This window comes from Marmota flaviventris, chromosome 2 (assembly GCF_047511675.1).
Source record: "Marmota flaviventris isolate mMarFla1 chromosome 2, mMarFla1.hap1, whole genome shotgun sequence".
In the NCBI taxonomy this organism is placed as follows: domain Eukaryota; kingdom Metazoa; phylum Chordata; class Mammalia; order Rodentia; family Sciuridae; genus Marmota; species Marmota flaviventris.
In genome coordinates this window covers 58,098,548-58,112,093 of record NC_092499.1, presented here as the reverse complement: position 1 = coordinate 58,112,093, position 13,546 = coordinate 58,098,548, and the positions used below count along the sequence as shown (strand labels likewise).

Sequence of the window (13,546 nt, the reverse complement as noted above, 5' to 3'; positions counted from 1 at the left end):
AACAAATACTTGCAGTACTTTGAGTATGGCCAACTAGATTGCTTAACTGAAAATAAATTATTATGTAAGACAAATAGAAGTTTTATTCTACTGAAATATCTTCAGGGTTTTTTTTTTTCCCTTAGAATTAGTTTATCATTTCAGTTCTTGTGATAAAAAATAATTTTTGCCCTATTTGGAAGGATTACAGCAAAAATTTCCAAAAAATAAAACTAAATAAGGTTAACAGTGTTAATCTTACAATGTTACTTAAAATTTACACCATGCAGCACGGAAAATAGCAGTTTTTCTCCATTTAGTTGAAAGGGATTCTTGGAGATTGGCTATTCTTATATCTCTTTTAAATAAATTGGTTTTAAGACAATTCAGATACAAATAATTAACAATAAATAGGGACTGGTAAAGAAATGATAAGCATTCTCATTATATCATCATGGCTTTATGTACTAACTAATAATAATACTAATAATGTCAAAAACACTGTAATCATTAGGAGACATTCCATGCTCATGTAGTTAGATATCTGAACTCCTAAGCCAACTTCCAGGGCAATTATGTATAGACATTATGATGGCTTTGGTTTAACCATTGAAAACAGTTTTCAATTGCAGTTCACAATGTGAGCTATTTCTTAAGTCTTCAACAGGATTCAAAAGCTCCTGTATTATTTCAGATTAGAACTTTGACAACCAATTGACATTTGTCCAGCAAACTGAACTGGCAGTCTTGTGAAGTTATACTCATTATTAATATTTGAGGCAGTCTCCCCATGGAAGATTAACCAAGCTATGCACCTGGTCTGTTGTGCTGCCCCAAAACTCTTTTATAATGGTTCAGAATAACTCAGTTATTTGCTAAACCAATATTAAAATAGAGGTAACATCATTAATGCTGATAGCTGTATTTTCAAATTTATTTATATTCTGATGTTTTTCAAAGGGATAAGCACAGTCACTCCTCAAACTACATTTTTCAACTTTTACATTTGGCTCAGCAATAATGATCAAGAACAATTTATCTCTTGTCAGTAAGAAAATATGTTGTGAATATTTGCAGAAGACACCAAGAACATTATATCAGATCATCACAAGAACCTTATATTCTGGGATTCTCTCACCTACTTTCATTAGTGTTGTATGTAGCTCTTCTCCTCTTGCTGAGAAATTATATTTGAACACAGCTTTGAGAGCATCATCTACTCATATCTATATATTGATATCTATACTTACATACTTTCATGAATTATGTTTGTATGAAACTGTCAGTTGATTAATTGAAATGGTTTTGTGTGGTAAATTTCACTGTAAAAGTCCACAAGATTGTTTAATCCCCACTTGAATTTACCTAGCAAGAGTTAATTTTTCTTATTATGATGTATTTCTTGAATATTAAGTTTGCTGAACTGCATGCACACACTTTAAACTTTTAAAGTTTACATTTTAAACTTGTTACTTCTGTTAAGAGAAACCACTTTAAACAATATTAATGTGGTTGTGTGGGAAGAACACAGATTTTGCATAATTTCCTCCTCTTTGAAAAAACCTAAATTTCAACATTTTCTCCCTGGGTATCCAGCTGCTATTAATTCCTTCTTCAAGTCAATTAAACCCAATGCCTTTCAAAAGTACAAAGAAAAACGGAACATAGTTTTAGCCCTGTAATCATGATAAAACTTGAGATGAAGTCAGAATCATGATGAAACTTCATAAACATACAATGCAATTTAAATTTTTAAACAAGAGAGCCTCTTTTCTCAAAGCAAATACAATTCACATTTTTTCAGTATATGTAGATCACATCTTCCATGTTGAAATACATCATATTTTAATGAACTGTTAATCTTTATTTTTGACAAGAAGTTATCAATCAAGATTTTTTATTATAAAGCCTTAAAAGTTCAGTTAAGGAACATTTTTTCAATTTAATACCAAATTTTAAATTTTATTCTTTAATCTACCTCACAATGTAAAGAAAGAATTATACTTAGATCTTAGTTGAGAAGCCATTTATAAATATATTGGAATAAATATAGAATTTAATTATAATAATTCAAAATAAAATTATAGTCAAAATTTAGAATATAAATGAAAATGCAATAAATATTTCTTGTGAGACTGAATCAATTTTAAAAGAATCTATATCTTTTCAAAAGCAAAACTGCCATGCAAATTAAAAGAAAGAATCACACTGTGCAGGACCTTTCTCTGAGGAAGATTACAGTACTTTTCTGGCCTGTCGAACTGGATTCCCTATCATCACAACATTATAAATAAATGTTAAAAAGGTGAATTATGAATCTTCCAAGAGTTTAAATTATCATAAAGTATTTTTATCATACTAGTAAGTAACTACCAATTCCTGGATCTGTTTCCACACAATGTCAAAATGCACTATCAATGCTTGTAAAAGTAAACACATATAATGGCTTTGCAAATCGGTCAGTCAACCTTTTATTACTGTCCAGCTTTATTCAGTGTCACTAAGGGCTAAACTGTTCACATAAGGGAGTGTCCTAGGTATAGGCAGCCCTCTGGACACAGGAAAGCTCATCTTCTGTTGATCTGTAAACTGCACATGGGTAGTCAACACACTGCCAGCAGGCAGCAAGCAGCCCATACATTACCTTGCATCAGACCATCTACTTCCTGATGTTCACCACCATCGGCTCCCAGCATTCCCTGTCAATCCAACAACATAAGTAGCTGTTTTTCACCCTTCTCTGTTTCAGGACTTAGACCTTCAGCACAAACTTAGATCCAACCTTGTCATTTGATCAAAGTACAAAGGGAGGTAGGAGGAAGAGAAGAAAAAAAAATTAATAGAAAAACAAGGTGATGAAACATTAAAGGCCGTCACAACACAAGTTTTAAGTGCTTTGAGCAAGTAGTAGTATTGTTCTAGTTAACATATGGATTCCCAAGGAAAGTGACTGTGAAAACTTCATGAATGATTTTGATAATATATACACATTAATTTTGATTTTAAAATATAATCCCATTCTATTATATTGACTCCTGACTGCAGATAACAAGAACCTACTGATGAAAATAATTATGTACCGTAAGAAAAACTAGATAATTTTATCAAACTATTCACCTTTATATAGCTAAGGGAAATCCATGTACTTCCAGGTCTGTTTCTCTGGCATCCTTCCCAAGATGAGAAGATTCTGACTTTGGCTTCACATGGGTAAATTTAAATGGTTACAAAATCGCAACATTTTAATTACCCCTATTAGACTCCATCTGAATGTAATCCCTTTGTCTTTCCCATGACTACACTGCAAGTTCTGAATCATACTCTACAAGCAGTATTCCCTTTCTGCTTCCACTTCCCACTACTACCTATTAAAATTAAAATTTTGGATAATTAAGACGACTTTTCCTTTACCGAAATTTCCATGCTAAAACATTCTGTTACTTTACTCCAGAATTAAAACTTGACTTGCATGCAGAAATCTACACTACATGCCACTCAATCATTTAAAATACCTACATAAAATAAAACTTATTGTGATGATAAAGTAAATATTTTATTTTTAAATCTCTCTGGGAATATAAGCTACTCAATGGAAGGTTACCTTTTATTATCAAAAGAATTAAAAAGTTTGCTGGAAGCAAGGAGTAATTTGGAGGTTATAGAGAAAATTCCAGAAGATCTGGTGTCTTTAAAAAAGGAATATTAAAAATTTGAACTGTGTATATATTGTCATCCTCTCCAGAATTTACTAATAAAGACAGTCTGATTCATTCTTCAATACTTTTTTTTTTTAATCATTAAGCTTCAATGACCATCTCTATTGTAGACAATGGAAATTCAAATGTTTGCCATTAAACATTCTACATAAATAGACTCAAATATCTTCAGGTTTTAAAAATTAGAATATAAAAAGTGAAATAATACAGATAAATATAAGGAACATGAGGACCCTATTCAATCTACTTGCAAAAGAGCAAACTCTTTCAGAAGTGTTAAACCTCAACTCTAGGCCTTAATAAGCATAACAGTATTATAAAGAATTCAGAACTGACTTATTCCTTAAAATATTTCTGGAAAACTAGTGCTGTAAGATATCTTTAGAGGAAACCAGAAGGAATCTATTTCAGAAAAAGATTGCTCTGATATTTTTTTTTCTTACCACTGAAAATTAAAATAGAATTTTAAGTAGTTACTTTTATGGCATTATTGAATTATATATTTTGTATGTATTATATTATATTATTGACTATTGACAAATTTACATTTTTCTCCTCAATTTCTGAATAGAAAATCATTTGCCAATCAAAACTCCACATTTAGGTTTGTTTCTTTCATATTTGTAGCTCATTTTTGAAGGTATTCGAGGCCCTGGGATAGAAGGTGATATTGCCATTGATGATGTATCAATTGCAGAAGGAGAATGTGCAAAACAAGATCTAACAACTAAGAGTAAGTGTCTTTTCTTCGGATTCTTTTGATTTAATGCTGAAATGCTATAACAATTAAATTAATGTAATCTAATTGTAATAGACAAAATTTTATTTATTTACAAATTTCTTATATTTAAGTGTTAAAGACTAGAAGATATTTTAAATTAAATTTTAATATAAAATAAAAATAATTTTGATTTAAATTACATAAATTACATTTTTACTATTAAATGAAATTTAATCTATTTAAATTTATACTATTTATTTTAGAGGCGTTTTTTTATAATTTTATTAAGTTATTTTGGAAATCTATATACTTAGTACCACTTTATATAATTACATTTGTTTTTATCCTCAAATAGTTTAAAAATATATTCCCTATATCTAAGTTTTACCAACCATTTTAATGGATTCAGTATTGGAAAACAAAAACAAAAACAAAATACTTTATTATATGTGTTTAGTAATGGAGTAGCCCCCTCTTTTCAGGTATAATTGTTCTCCTCTCTGCCCAAAATCTTATTTAGTAATTTGGTCTCTGGTTTTTACATGGGTTTGAATATTATGGTTTAGTGATATGTTCAAATTTAATTTTTTACTACAGGTCCACTTCTTAATAGAAGAAGGATATATAAAAGTGAAAAATAAAGCAAAAAGCATTAGAATTATGTGAACTGCTTCTTAAGATCCTCAAACCCTTGTTATATATTTAAGATGTAAATGTAAAATTATTCCCATTAAAAGTTCCTCCAATTCTTAGGCACACCTGCAATCTTTAATTTTATGGTCATATAAAGAAAGAGCAATCAAATTAAATTTACAACAAATAATTCATCAATAATTTAGCATATATAAAAACATAAAATCCATATTGTACAAGTGTAGAGCAAATCAGAGTCTTTGTTAGCTTGTATATTTAGTGAGAAATTATGTCAGTCTAGATGCTGAAAGTCAAATTTGTACAACTACCCATTGATTGCTCAGATGAACTGAATTGCCTCTATTCTTCAGCACTGAAAAAGGACAAAAACTAAGATTACTTGTAACAATAAGCCATTTTGCTCATAGTTTCTTGTTATTGCACTTAGCATTTAAAATACACATTCAGTAAAGACTTTTCCATGGATCTGGATAATTTTGCTTTAGAAAAGCAACTGCACCAAATAAACCAGGTTTGTCCAATGCACACAAAAACATTCATTTTCCTCAGAGAATGTGGTTTATTTTGAATTCTACAGCTTGAATCAGTGGCAGTAAGATTATATTAACTCAAGGTAGTTACCACTTTATTTAAAAGTTTTACATTTTCCTATTTTTTAATCATTGAAAATTATAAATTCAAATCAATAAATTGAACTGAACTTTCCAAAAGAGGAAAACAAAAGAACATAATTTACTCTCTAGAGTAGATAGCAGAAATGACTATGGCAGCACACTGAGACTTCATTATTACACAATAGAACATTTTTATAATCAGTTTTCTTCTCTCGAACTAGAAAATCGGTGTGTCTATTTTAAATAGGTTAAATATGAGTATGCTGTGTATTTTTACTTTGCTTCTGTAAGACAGGGGAAAAGTATCCCAAATGAACCCAAATATTCTATTTGGAATGGGAAAGTATTCTGTTACATTTGTCACTATTTAACTATCACTTATTAAGTGCAGTTTGATAAGTGAACTTTGATTGTTTGATGAATTTTAAATTCATAAATACAGAACAGCATGAAGTTCAAAATCCTCTTCCTAATCCTTCCCAGGCAATAAAAGGTGGTATGGCCCATAGCACCAAGAACTAAGATTATAAGTCTCTGCATTCCAAACCTAGCTCTCTCTTAGGCAAAACTATTTTGTAAACTTAGGCAGACTAATATATTATCATGTCTACTATTTGCCCTCTTGGGTCAGGTATGCATTCTAAGAAGCATCACAAGGACAGCAAGCTTTAACTGAAGTATCAAGTAGAGGGATAAACTCAAGGCAGATTGGTGGAAGGAATTATTTAGTTCCAGTGGACTTCAGAATACTTCAAAAAGTTAAGCTAGAGAGAAATTTATTTACATAATTGATAGATAGTTAAACAATGATCTAAATATAAGCAATGCACTGTTATAGTAGTGAAATTTCTCTAACCATAACCCATTCCTTCCAACTTGGCAAGAAGAGCAGTTTTTCTCTCAGTTTTCAGGCTTAAATCCTTCCAGAAACTTGGAGGGGAAAAAAAAAGAATCAAAACACAAAACGTCTTTTTAGGATTTCTGAGAATTTTCTCCATGTGATTGCTTTCATAGGACTAGCAAAATTGTGAGGTGGAGCTCAACCATAAACCTGTGTGAAATTGTTCTGAAAAGTTTTTATAGAATATCAATTTAAAATCTGCAAATATTTTTATTTATTTGATCAAGTTTATTCCTTTTTTGTTTACCTTAAAACTAAAATCGATAGACAAAACTATTTTCCAAAATTTTTCCCTATATCAAATTTGTTTTTGCTAGCTCGCCGAAGTTGTATTAACATTATATAGAATGCTTATACTTCTTTATTTTTTTTATTATTTTTTTTTTATTTTTGGCATTTATTTTCCTTATCTCTAGATTCCGTTGATGGTGCTGTTGGGATTTTAGTTCATATATGGCTTTTTCCGGTTATCGTCCTCATCTCTATCTTGAGTCCTCGAAGGTGACCTTATCCTGGCAGAGGCTATAAAAGATTCACCAGGCACTGGCATGAAGAAAGAGTCTTTGTAAATGGACACTGAAAAAAACAAACTACCAAAGATTCCTCCACTGACTACTGACTCAAAAATAAAATAATAAAAACAAATTTTTTTAAGCACTGGGGATAAAAAGACATCATGGAAGTATAACTTATTCCAAACTACATATAAATGATAATCTTGACCTGAGTAGAAAAGAGACCTTCAGGTGCTTTTGTGGCTAAAAAGATTACAGCATCATCTGGTTGAACTCTGGAAAAAAAAGAAAAGAAAGAAAGAAAAAAAGCGCTATAGAAATCCTCGTCAAAGCACAAAGTCATGGCTGGTTTTGTTTCAAATGAATAGTTTGCTTGTTACCATGGAAACCTAATGGCCTGCCAACAAAAACCTCACTGTAAACAGGGTACGTGAAGAGCTGGCATTTATTTTCCTTTCAAGAAGGTTTTACGTATAGAATTAAATAAATGTAGGCCCTTTTACCTTTGGCTGTTACCCTTCCTTGAAAATAACCCGAACTCAGAATTATTTAAAGCATTCATATTCCTTCCCACCTTATCCCCACCCATTTTAATTACTATTATTTTTTCCCTCCCATGGCTAAGCTAGATAACTGTATGCTGTCTCTTTTTGCATGCACTACTATCCAGGACGGTAAACCTGGGCTTACATATTACACAGGCTTATCGGAGTTTGCTTGCGGCCACTTGAACACCCCAACTACGTCATCTGTTCCAATGAAGAAACCAAACCACCATCTTTTATAAATTGCCATGGAAACCAAGTGCCTTCAATGAAACAAGCCTGAATAATTTTCAACTCAGAAGCTTGCACTGCTAAGAGTGGTTTGTGTAAAACTATTTTGTAAACAAACTACAGAGCCTAAATGTGCAAATTACAGGCAAGACCACAAAGCCGCTTCTGAAGAAGAAAGGACCGAAGCTGCTGCGTAAGCCCATGCAGACAAGATATGTGTTGTTTAACCTCCTAGACAGCCATGGCCTTTCGGCTTATTGTCCATTAGAGAATAACTTCCATTGAGACCAGACATGGGAGCAACACGGTTTTCTTCCAGGTTATTAAATGGGTCAACCAGAGCAAAAGGTTGTTCAGATAATACTTAGCGCAGAAGGTGGTACAATACAAAAGAGATTTTTTTTTTTTTTTTTTTTTTTTTTAACTCTAACCTCCATTTGAAATGAAATTGGCCCTAGCTTTAGAGGGAACAAGAAAATGTTTGTGATTGCAGTGCATACAAACTCTACAGCGGAACTGGGCCTGAAAAATCTGGCTTTATTCTAAACACTGAGGGTAATATGCCTCTGCCCTTTAGTCAGACTCTGTGCAAATTGTGAAATATTATTTTATTATTTTACCAAGATTAAAAAAACACTTTTACAAAAAAACAAAAACCTGTAAAAATGATTTTGAGCTACCTGAGGACAAATCATACCTTGAACCAGCCAGTTTTCCAATGCATTGTAAATTTCACTTAAACCTGTTGGTTACGAAAATTTGAAGATCTTTTTCCTTAAATTATCTCAGCTTTTAACTTCATTTAAAAACACTTTTGTCTAAAGAAGAATATTATTATTATATGTTCTTTCAACACCCCAGGATTTAAAAAAACTGATTATGCAAATAATTGGGATATAAGTATTAAATTATAACATTTGCAAATATCAATATAAAAAGCACAACAAAATGTAGTGGAAAAATGACAAAGCTTGATTTTTTAAAAAAACAATCTGTAGAAATGTTTGTGCAAATTCAGTAATTCAACTTAAAATATAATTTTACAGCTATGTTCAATAAAGCCTCTTTCCAGGTAAGGTCTGATGAGCGGTATGTGTGTTTGTTGAGCAATGTTCACTGATCACTAAAATGAGATTAGTTTTACAGTTTACAGGTTATGTTACCATGGGATAAATTTTCAGTGCTGCACACACCTTAATGTCTGCAGGGAGAAATTTTAATAGGAAAGCCCTGAGCACTCTCCTATATTTGTAATACATGGAAAAGAAAAAAGTTGTTTTAAACCATTATAGATAAAATATGAAACAAATGTGAACTTGGAAATTAATGTATTTTGTCATCATTCAGAAGGGGGCCTATCAGAATATTTATGTAGGTAGTGATTATACTGACCTAAACCAAATCCTTTCATTTTAACCAAGGCCTTTAAACAGAAGAGCAAATGAGTTTTATAACTTATTTGAATGAATTAGGCATATTGAAATTTTTTCAAAAATTCCATGTCACCTATTTTTTGTTTTGTTTCATTTTATATTTTGTCAAACCAAAGAAATTCAAGTAAACAATATTTGGGGCATTTAGGTTAATATTTGAAAAATCTACCTTCACTCTGACTTCCATTTTATAGCAACTAAACACTTCTCCTCTCTAACCCCTATTAGATTATTTGTCACCCTTTTTTCCTGCACTCACATTGCCAATAATATCAATAAAGATGTTTTAGATCTAAACAGAGGCTTAACTTATTTTTTTTCAATTATCCTTAATTTGATTTGAGTGAAACTTTGCCAAAAAGAAAAAACAAAAAGATTTAAAGGAAATGAAACCCTAAATTTAGAATATTTGAATATGTATGTGTCTTTTCCAGGAATCAGATTTTCTTTTCCTTTAAGTAATCCTGCACCATTAAAGTGCTATGAGTGAAAGTTTTGATTAGACTATTAAGTATTTATAAAATACTAAAATCTTTTTTAAACTCATACAGTAAGAAAAAACAAACTTCAGAAGTTCACGAGAACTGGCTGGTACTTCAAAATTAATTTTGATTATTTTTTTAAGAAATTGCAGATGATTGTGAAGAACAAAGGGGCAATCAGAACTGCAAAGCAACCAGATTTATTGGGTTAATAATAAAGTGAAATGTACATCTCAAGTGAGTTCTGGAACATTTATATAAAGCAGCAAACTTAGAATCAGTGTTGTATCAATTCAGATCACATGTTTGGTTGCTTTCATTGAAAGTAAATGGATAAAAATGAAGAAAATTTTTAAAGGTTGGGATAAATGAAATGTAAATTGTATCAAGTAGCCTCTTCTTTAATTCTAGTTATAATAATGAAAACACCTGTTTAGCAACTGCCTTCCTTTTCCTGATATATTTTGTATTTATTATAAGTTGGACTTACCAACATATGCCCCCTTTTCCATTTTAACAACATATTTAAAGTATAATCAATGCCAAATTTGTTTGTTTTCTTGTTATTTTATAGGAAATCATCAGGTAAAGGAGCATGTAGTTTTTTCTGAGAAAGAAAAATTCCATGTAATCTCCTATTGCCAGATATTGATACCAATTAATTAGGAGAATTACCCTGTTTCATTAGTTCAAAGATACTTGTTTCTCTGTTTTAACATCTCTAAAATTAGGCCTATTTTAATTGCAATTGGCAGCTCTTCTGTGTAGTGATTTATAAATAAGTTTCAGAACTGATGTCATCTTAGAATGAAATTCATTTAAGTTTCCAGACAAGACACTAACGTGTAATGTTATTACTTTTCACCAAACCCAACAATGAGAAAAAGATTATCCAATCATATTTTAGATTTGAATATAAAAGCTCATTAACTACGCAGTATTTTAAAACAGCATATTTATTTTCTTTTTTTCAAAAACCTGAGTCCTAGGTATTTTATAGACATAAACAACCTTGCTTTCTCTCTCTCTTTTCCTTTTCTTTCTTTTTTCTTAATAGTTATTTATAGTTCCATCTCAAATAGCAATATGCTCTGTATCCCTGGTTTAAAATGTTTCCTGGTTTCAATCACATGATTCAGTCATGACCTACAGTATTTAGTAGGTCAGAAATTTGACCTACAATTAAATTTTCTTTAAGAGAATTGAAAGATGCATGGTACACCACAATGTCATGCAATTGACTTTGAAACTAATGTTATTTCATTTCACATATATCACAGAATTGACCTTGGCATGGCAATGAATTAGAATATTCAGAAGTAGAACCCAGCTAGTTGGTTATATCATGTAATAAATAGCAAAAATAATCCCATTCTTTACTTTTCTATTTTAAAATATGATGAAATACAGATTATAACTGTACTAACTTTTCACCAAACATGCATTTTTATTTTAAAGACTTTATAATAAACTTATCTGTCATTAAAATGTGTAATTTGAAGAACAATTAATTCATTTAGTTCTGTACTTAAGACTGATGAAACTGACTGTGGCATTTTTCATGATCTATTTTTGTGTGTTTTTATTAATGATTTGAAAGATGGTGACAGACTAATCTGAATTTCATAAGACTGATTTCAAAGGATTCCTTTGAATACATGTTCTTTATTCCAATTTTTTTTTAATGTGCCTTTCAAAGATCAGGGCCACTCAACAGACATGTAGATTAGAAAAATTTTACAACCCCAAATACATTTTCTTCCTGGTTGATGAATACTTCTTACAAATTGCTACATCTGTCTCAACAAGACAAAAGGTATACTCTTCTTGCAACTGGGGAGTTGATGTCAATGAGAAGTTATTGCATTTTCTATGAAAACAATAAAATCATAGGATTCAATCCCCAAGTTATTTCCTTTCCTCCAATGTTCCCTTTGTGGCTAATCAGTTAGTTTTCTTAGTGCTTATTTTTAAAAAGCAATATTTAGCATTTTCTATGACTTTGGAGAGAAAAGCTACCACAAAATGATCAGAATTTGTTTTCAAATCTATTATAAAAGTTCTTTGCTGAATATCCATAGTATGTTTAAGTAAACCTGTGTTGTTATTACAAAAAAAAACTTATTAAAGACTTGAAATTTTAATCTGAAGTATGTCGATGCAAGATAAATATATATTCACATCTGTTTAGAAACAGAAGTGAGAAAGAGATTAAATATTCCATATTTGTATATGGATTACTTTATTTATATATATTAAGTTAAATCTTAATAAATTATTAGTAGTGAATGCACTACCCTGAACCCATGTTGAGTACATTGAAATTAAAAAACTGGAATTCAAAATTTGGAGTAGGGCAGAGATTAGACTCTGGGTAGAAATTAAAGTAGTTTTTTACAAGTGACTATTTAGAACTGATTGAATTCAATTTCAATTATACTAATTTTCCATGGGTTGAACTGAAATGTATTCCTATTTTTCAATAAAATTATGGGAAATTCTATAACATAGGGATTATCTTGTTAGTTTCAATTTGTTTTTCTATGGCTTTTAATTGTTGTCCTGGATTTCCAGGATATCATTTTTATTTTTTGAGTCTCACCAATATATTCAAATGTATAGTTTAATCCAACATATATTGTGTTAAATTTATATAGAACATTAGTTACACTTGAAATCTGAAAGTTCAGATGAAACCTAATTTTCCTTTTGCTATATAGTTCAGATAGCTGTATGTTATTTTCCCTTGCATTTTTTTCAATAAATAAAATTATATTAAATACTCTGCTAGTGTTTTGGGGAAATTTCTGTTGTCAATAAGCAATTAAGTTAGAAACAAAAAGATATTTAGAATGCCAATTATATTCGCAATTTGAAATGAAAATGCCATCATTTCTCTCAGTATTAAGAAGCTTTTATCTACTCAACACTGCAGTGAGCACAATTAGCCCATTAAGAATGTGTTGATTTTTACATGCTTTGTGAGAGATCATTTATAAGATTGTATTAAACAATGAGGCATTAAAATCTTCCTGAATTAATGTTATTAAAAAATTATGACTCAGTTTAGTAACTCTGGACTTCTGAATGATATGTGAAATAATTGAAGTTTGATGGTGCTAATGTTATTCAGGAAGATAGTTCAAATCACATATTTCGTAGGGACACTATTAACTAAATTTGAGTCTTCTGAGGGGATCAAATAGCATTGCATGACACTGAGGTCTATGAATCAAAGTGTGAATGGATACTAAAATTAACTTGCTCATCCTCTTTTCCCTACTGCATATTTAGCTTATATTTTACTTTATCTTTACTATTATATCTCTAAATAAATCAATGAAGTTTTGGAAATGCAGATACAATTAACATTAACGGGTTCATTAACTATGTTTGAAAAAAAAACCTCATATGCCATTTTAGTTTAATATCAAATTAAGAAACTTATCCATATTTTTCTCCCTATAGTACTTAGAAAGTATTCTTTAGTAACCTGCATATGTGCTTTCAAAATGACACTGTCATCTCCTCCAGGGCAAGGGTGTGTCTACTGTATCTTCAATAGTCTTTATAAGATTCAGGTAAGTTGTAAGTCTAGGTTCTGTGGAGAACACACAGTGAACTATTACTGAACTAATCCATGACTTAGAGCCATATTGAGAACAGAACTTATTCGATGAGCCTAGGAAATTTGCAAAACTTTCCTCTTCCATTTATAAAATCAATGATATTTTGTGAACAGAAGATATTGCCTG

At 30.5% G+C, this 13,546-nt stretch overlaps 1 protein-coding gene across 1 annotated transcript in view; it reads left to right on the top strand.

Annotated features, from left to right (window-relative positions):
• Mdga2 (MAM domain containing glycosylphosphatidylinositol anchor 2) overlaps positions 1 to 7,090 on the top strand; it is a 759,648-nt gene extending 752,558 nt beyond the window's left edge. Inside the window, exons 16-17 of the mRNA XM_027929596.2 lie at positions 4,323 to 4,428; positions 7,002 to 7,090. Coding sequence (XP_027785397.1) covers positions 4,323 to 4,428; positions 7,002 to 7,090 — 195 coding nt within the window. The remainder of the gene's footprint in view (positions 1 to 4,322; positions 4,429 to 7,001) is intronic.
• Positions 7,091 to 13,546: the final 6,456 nt, after the last annotated feature.